General features: G+C 35.7%; 1 protein-coding gene and 1 long non-coding RNA gene across 2 annotated transcripts in view; both read left to right on the plus strand.

Moving 5' to 3' along the window:
• LOC117322964 (ral GTPase-activating protein subunit beta-like) overlaps positions 1–4,502 on the plus strand; it is a 44,613-nt gene extending 40,111 nt beyond the window's left edge. The window contains 4 exon segments of the mRNA XM_033877934.1: positions 853–1,122; positions 2,377–2,542; positions 2,952–3,068; positions 3,481–4,502. Of these exon segments, the coding sequence (XP_033733825.1) occupies positions 853–1,122; positions 2,377–2,542; positions 2,952–3,068; positions 3,481–3,598 (671 nt within the window). The 3' untranslated portion in view covers positions 3,599–4,502.
• Positions 4,503–5,406: 904 nt separating this feature from the next.
• Positions 5,407–7,824, plus strand: LOC117322965. Its single transcript, XR_004531627.1, has 2 exons — positions 5,407–6,588; positions 6,655–7,824. It is a non-coding gene; the product is annotated as an uncharacterized LOC117322965 (long non-coding RNA).
• Positions 7,825–8,228: the final 404 nt, after the last annotated feature.

Here is an 8,228-nt window from a genome sequence, read left to right on the forward strand (position 1 = left end):
GTATACAGTATTTATAGTGGAGGTAGGGTTACAGCGGATACAGTATGTATACTGTATTTATAGTGGAGGTAGGGTTACAGCGGATACAGTATGTATACAGTATTTACAGTGGAGGTAGGGTTACAGTGGATACAGCATGTATACAGTATTTACAGTGGAGGTAGGGTTACAGCGGATACAGTATGTATACAGTATTTGTAGTGGAGGTAGGGTTACAGTGGATACAGCATGTATACAGTATTTACAGTGGAAGTAGGGTTACAGCGGATACAGTATGTATACAGTATTTAAAGCCAGAATACTGTATAGATATATATTTGTGTGTTTTGTAATAAGCCTAGAGGCAGCACATTATCTGTGATGATTCATGGGATGGGATTATTATAGGGCGATAGAATAGTTAGTTAGTATGCTGTTCAGTACTAGGTATGTTTCAGCTTTTATTTTAGGTGCAACTGGGTACTTGCTTTAAATAATGACATACCCCAGTATTTATGTGTAATATAATTTTAAAAAGGAAATATTTAAAAAAAAAAAAAAAAAAAAACTTTATATATTTTTTTTTCAACAATTGCAAAACAAGTTATATCAACTTATATTAATAACGCTTGGTGACCCGGGTGGAAACCTTAGAGGGGTTTTTAGTGTTGAAGGAAACTGAAGTACCTGAAGAGAACCCGCATGGTCGGACGGGTGATCCCTCCTAACCTTTTCAGGTCTGATCGGAAAGCGAACCCTGGCTGCCTAGGTGAAAGGCAATTGTGTTACCACTGTGCCACCTGACCACCATTAAATAGTCCTTATAAACATTTAGTACTGTAAGCACTGTTCACATCTATGTTTTACTTGCAGACCGGTCACCATTATTCCCTCACCACCCAATGGAGAAGCAGGGGACCGAACCCATGCACAAACCTAAATCATTGTCTCTGGAGCGCACCCTCACCTCTGAGGTCGGGGACAGAACCCGCGGAGATAGAGATAGTCCTAGCTCTCCCCAAGAACCCCCACCTGTCCGCTTCCGTAACCAACGGCGACAGCCGGCACATATGATCGGACCAGACACTAAAATGTTTGTGGTATGGCTCGAGAACTTTGAGGACCACGATAACTTCCCTACAGGTATGTGGGATTTCATATTAAACTGATTTTGCAGGCAGTGACACGAAATTTGATGGATGGCTACTTAATAATTATTTACAATAGACAGTGTGAAGTCATACGGTCACTGTAATAATGGATCTGTGTTATGACAGAGTCACACGGCCATTGTAATAATGGATCTGTGTTATGACAGAGTCACACAGTCATTGTAATAATGGATCTGTGTTATGACAGCGTCACGCGGCCATTGTAATAATGGATCTGTGTTATGACAGAGTCACACGGTCATTGTAATAATGGATCTGTGTTATGATAGCGTCACTCGGCCATTGTATAAATAGATCTGTGTTATGACGGAGTCACACGGCCATTGTAATAATGGATCTGTGTTATGACAGGATCACACGGCCATTGTAATAATGGATCTGTGTTATGACAGAGTCACACAGCCATTGTAATAATGGATCTGTGTTATGACAGGATCACACGGCCATTGTAATAATGGATCTGTGTTATAACAGCGTCACACGGCCATTGTAATAATGGATCTGTGTTATAACAGCGTCACACGGTCATTATAATAATGGATCGGTGTTATGACAGCGTCACACGGCCATTGTAATAATGGATCTGTGTTATGACAGCGTCACGCGGCCATTGTAATAATGGATCTGTGTTATGGAGGAAAACACTTTGGACCTAAGTTTTCTTGGTTTTGAAAATCAAAACCTGAGGTATTTTTCTCCTATCTAGTTGTTATCTGAAACGTTGTACACCAGAAAATGAGTTTCAGCCATTTCTGTACCCTAGTACTTGTACATTGTATTAACAATACAGGTTAGTTCCAGGATCGATGAGGATTGTACAAATCCAAACAAATGGAAAGCACTTTTATTAATCCCCTACTGGTGACACTAGAGGGACTTGAAGAATTCCTTGCCACCCATCTTGTACATAACACTAAAGTTTGTCAGCCCTCTAGCGGCTTCATTCCACGAGGGATTTTGATCAAAATTCACACAATGATAAAGGACCATGATATTTCGGACAAGTTAGAGGTTCAGGGTTTTTGGGTCAAGGTCCCTTGAACTATTTTTAACAGGGGATCGAGATTCAGGGTTTTTGGGTCAAGGTCGCTTGAACTATTTTTAATGGGGGCCGCTAGGGGATATGTATTGCTTTAGCAATACCCAGTATGCTTGTTCAGATTGGATGTGACCATTTTTAGACAAGTTCCACATTTACATACTGACTTCTTTATTTTCATTACAGGAGAGTTACTTGGAGTAACGAGTACGGGTATGGAACACTTTGTGACGACGAGTACCAGTAGTACGAGTTCTACACACAAACTTCAGGAGAAGGACACATTTATTATATTTATACACGCCCTCAAAAATGGACTCTTCCGTATACATATGCAGGGCCAGACAAACAGGTAAACAGAGAAGGGATCAATATTCGTCAGTCATTAAACTTTTTGTAGGCTATGCATTGTAGTTATCTCCCTTATAGCCAGCCACTTTTAAAGCTGACAATGCAAGTTAAAAAGCTTTCATTTCGAAATTTAAAAAAAAAATTATTATTTTGAAATGGTTTGGAGATGTTCCCTGTGATAAATATATATCTTCCTGTCACCTTTTCCAAGGAAGTGGTGGACATTTTAGTTGAAGTCTGTTTGGATATGAGACTGGGGATCGGATCTGTGACACAATTTTTCAGCAGGAAAACTGCATTGTTTAGCAATATATAGATTTGCTTTATATAACCATAAAAAAGTGGATTTTTTTCTCAAAATTGTTTTAATTGTTGTCATGGTAACAATTACCTTACTACCTGTGTTTCAGAGTTTCCATGGCGATACCTCTAGTGGATGGTATGGTGGTCAGCAGGAGAGTGCTTGGAACAATGGTCAGACAGACGTCCATCAACATATGTCGCAGAAAACGGCTGGAGAGTGAATTGTAAGTACATGTATATTATATATGAGAGTTTAAAGTCTTTGGAGATTGGGTAGAAATATCATGTGTATGAAATCAGTTTTAAATCTTGGGTTTTAACGGGTTTTGTTATGATTTTTCTTATGTTTAATGACATCTACATGTAGTTTAACTTGAGGTCTTCTTTGGACTTTTTTTCAATCAGAATTATTTTTGGAACTAGTGTGCAGCTTATGTTGGTAATATCTCCCAGTTTCACCTTTAAACAACGCTTCAAAGAAGTGTGAAAGTCTTCTTAGCGAGTGATAGTTTGGGTACAACCGTTTAAGTTAATCAGGGCTTAGTATAACTCTTGTGTAGGTAGTTGAGGTACAACTGCTGTAGTTAATTAGAGTTGAAGTACAACTGTAGTTAATCAAAGTTTATTTTGTTTTAGGTACCAACCTCCCCATGTGAGAAGAAAACATAGAATCCAGGAAATAGTGAAAAATTATCATCTTAAAATGTCTGAACCGGAGTTTTACACTGCATTATTTCAAGACGTTCCAAAGTGAGGCTTGAATGACAACATTGTGCATCTACAGACAAATCGTTTTATTTGTGGAAGCCTCCGTGAATTGAGTGTTGTGATTGATAGTTTTACAATCGCTTGACCAGTTATTAAGCTTGTAAAGATAAACCCAATGTGCCAAATTAGGGAAAACTGATATATCAGGCTGGATTTGATGAGAAAAATGTTTGAGATTATAGTCATGTTGTATCCTCTCTCTGAATTTTATTTTGCCATATTTGATTTTCAAGTTTGTCAAAATTAAGATATCTTTTTAATGATTAAAACACATACAATATATAGGGGTTTAAGATTTCATTAGCCTATGTTCATGAGAATGGAAAATTTACTATCATGAAAGTAGGTTTGACTTGTACAGGGTTCATACAGACCAGGAAGGTTGGTGAAATTGAACTCTGAGCTTCAAGAGAATTAATGTATCCCTGGAATCTTGGAGAATATTTATATACTGTATTCTGTCCGGTGATGAACCGTGTACTGTTTTATTAATGAAGGACTGTTTCATGGTCTGACAAGGCAATTGTGTGCTAAAAACTCCAAACTTCAGTCCTGTTTAAATCTGTAGGAACCATGTAGTCTATACATTAACTTGTACAGAAAATGTACACAACACTGAGATGTTGTCACATATTATGCATAGTGATTTTTTTTTTTTTTTTTACTTAATAAATCTCAGCCTGATTTTAACTGGAGTTGGATATAAATGACATGGCAGTGTTCAAATGAAGTTGTGTTCACACATGTAAAATTTACATATATACACTTACACATGTACACATATACTTGATTAACTTACAAATGTATACATACAGATCACTTACACATGTACACATACACCTCACTAACTTACACATGTACACATACACCTCACCAACTTACACATGTACACATACACCTCACTAACTTACACATGTACACATACACCTCACTAACTTACACATGTACACATACACCTCACCAACTTACACATGTACACATACACCTCACTAACTTACACATGTACACATACACCTCACTAACTTACACATGTACACATACACCTCACCAACTTACACATGTGCACATACACCTCACCAACTTACACATGTACACATACACCTCACTAACTTACACATGTACACATACACCTCACTAACTTACACATGTACACATACACCTCACCAACTTACACATGTACACATACACCTCACCAACTTACACATGTACACATACACCTCACCAACTTACACATGTACACATACACCTCACTAACATGTACACATAAACTTCACTAACTTACACATGTACACATACACCTCACTTACACATGTACACATACACCTTACTAACTTACACATGTACACATACACCTTACTAACTTACACATGTACACATACACCTCACAAACTTACACATGTACACATACACCTCACTAACTTACACATACACTTCACTAACTTACACATGTACACATACACCTCACTAACTTACACATACACCTCACTAACTTACACATGTACACATTTACTTCACTAACTTACACATGTACACATTTACTTCACTAACTTACACATGTACACATACACCTCACTAACTTACACATGTACACATACACTTCACTAACTTACACATGTACACATACACCTCACTAACTTACACATGTACACATACACTTCACTAACTTACACATGTACACATACACCTCACTTACACATGTACACACACATACATTTCACTTACACATGTACACACACATACACCTCACTTACACATGTACACATACACCTCACTAACTTACACATGTACACATACATTTCACTTACACATGTACACACACACCTCACTTACACATGTACACACACATACACTTCACTTACACATATACACATTACTTGTACAAACAAACATAAACAAACAGCTGCCAGATTACAAGTCCAGTTAAGCTTTGTAGTAAAAATCATATTTATAAACAATTTAGTCTAAAGACAATCTACTTAACTATGATATGTTGTTGTTTTGTATTTATTGATGATGTTATTGTTGTTAATGAGATTCTAGTCAAACTTTCTGTACATGGCTAACTACACAATTACAGTCGTGTACCAAGGTACTGTGTGTGATGTTGTAAGGTGATGTTAAAACCAAAGGATACAATGTACAGCAGAACAAAACGTCACGCTGAACATACCTGTGGTCAGCTGAACATACCTGTAATCAGCTGAACATACCTGTGATCAGCTGAACATACCTGTGATCAGCTGTACTTGTGATAAGCAATTTTCAATTCTCATATCATTTTTAAGGAACAACATATATAGTTTCTGTTGTTCGTTATTTCTAGAGCTCAATATCCACGCCTGATTTTAGCTTATGAACAAAAGATGATGTGACATAGGTCACAGATATAAAGTGCTATGAAGATTTGACTATTTGCTTTCAGATTAAATGTTAGTGACCTATCCGACCATACTGTGTACAATTTATTTACATGTACATCAAAGGATTCCATTTGTTCATCAGATAATGATCAAAGGATCACGGCTACCATTGTAATGTACCATTGAGAGGCTGTCCTTGAAATTGAATAAAAAATATATTAACTGAATTATTTGAAGGAATCACCATTGTACTTGTGTTTGAAATATCACCTTTAAAATTGTTTGTCCCTTTTTAAGATTTAGTACATACATTGTACTTCAAATACCAATTTGCATAACTTTTCCAGGATTTTGAGATACTATGTAAAATTTGGTAGTATTACTTTCAAAAAAATATATGATCATCTTCATTCATTAAAGGGACATTCTTTCGTTTGGACATCAGAAACATGCACAGCTTCTGTTGATGAGTGTCTGTGCCTACATGTAATGAAATTAAAACCAAAATGTACAAGAAAAAGGCGTATCATATACAAATATCATATGTCTTTTCGGTAATTATTGATACTTTGGGTAGAATTAAGAATTTTCAGGACTTAATACTCAAAGAACTTTGGTTTATCTTGAGAGTAAACTGCTATATTAATGTAAAGATTATAACTTTTACTACCTGGAAAAATAGGTTTATCTTGAGAGTAAACTGCTATATTAATGTAAAGATTATAACTTTTACTACCTGGAAAAAATTACATATTTTCCAGAAAATCTAATTTTGACGACCTTAACTTTTTTCTAATGAAGGAATACCCATTCAAATATGATGTGAATTTTCAGTTTTGATGTCTTTCCTTCCTAGAAGAGGTTCCTTCATTCAGACCTAATTTTTTCTCCCGATACAATTCTCTAAAAGGTGTTTTATTATCGTATTTAATTTTGATATAAACATATGTAATTGTAATACCATTGGAGTTGTATTTCTCAAGGTTGTCATTCATTTTATCATGATAGGTAAAAATTTAACAATCTCCAAATCTAAATATTTTAAGGTGTCTTCAAAGAATTCCAAGGCAAATTATTTTTGTTTCCAGAATGATTTTGTTCTTTCAATTTGTTTTCATTCAAAGGAATTTCAAATCTCAACTTAGATAGATCATCTAGTCCAATACAGGTCCTCTGGGCCTCTTGTTGATACATGCCCACTGTACCCTCTTTTTAACTCGGGTCTTAACTTTGGTCATCTAGGCCTATTGTCTGTTACAGGACCTCTGGGCCTTTTATTTAGGTCCTCTTATGCCTCATGTCAGATACATGCCCATTGTACCTCTTATTTAACACATGTCCTCTGAGCTTCATGTAGGATAAATTGACACAAGGAACTTTAGTAAAATCTTGACTACATGTTATCAAAGATATTGTTTAGATTGATGCTACATGTTAATGTTATTTTGTTGGTATGAATGCTTTGTGTAAACAGATTTTTGAAACCTGAAATATTTTATAGCCATGTTATAGGTCATTTAAATAATACAGTGTATAGGAAACCAGGACTTCTCTCTCCACAACATTTAATAGGGTTATCTGGGACAATTGACATTGAAAGGTTTCTCTAAACTTGACCAGGTTTCATTAGTTTGCCTGCTGCCATATAAGCATTAAAAGTGCTGCAAGTGTTTTATGTGGTATCTTACTGACGACACAGAGAGGGTTTGAAAATGAAACAATTTACTTTAGAAGAACAAACAATGTTTAAACAAATGTGTACACAATAATAATATCAATATAAACCTTCATGTGTTGCTTATTTTTGATTATTGCATCTTTATGCGCCCATTAAAACTTGGCGGGAGTATTATTGTGTCATGACATTGTCCTTTTGTCAGTCCGGCATTAACATTAGTTTGTCTAGAAACTGGACTTCTGGGAACAGTTGTTCAAAAGGTGATTAAACTAATCACAGTTTAACAACAGTTTTAAAATTCTGGTAAAATCATTTCTGGTAAAACTAACTTTACAAAATTTCATGAAACTATAATTAAAACACTCCTCAGTTTCTTCTTAAGAGATTAAGCTAATCAACTTTTGAACAACTAGGCCCTGTTAATTAACTGGCCAAGAAACTAGATATATGGTTGGTTCGTTGCACAGGGGCTTGGCACGATTTTATAAATGATAGTCCATATATATATTATAGTGACTCTAATACATATATATATGGACTATCATTTATAAAATTGTGTCAAGCCCCTGCAGTTGGTA

The sequence above is a fragment of the Pecten maximus genome, chromosome 3, assembly GCF_902652985.1.
Source record: "Pecten maximus chromosome 3, xPecMax1.1, whole genome shotgun sequence".
Taxonomy (NCBI): Eukaryota; Metazoa; Mollusca; class Bivalvia; order Pectinida; family Pectinidae; genus Pecten; species Pecten maximus.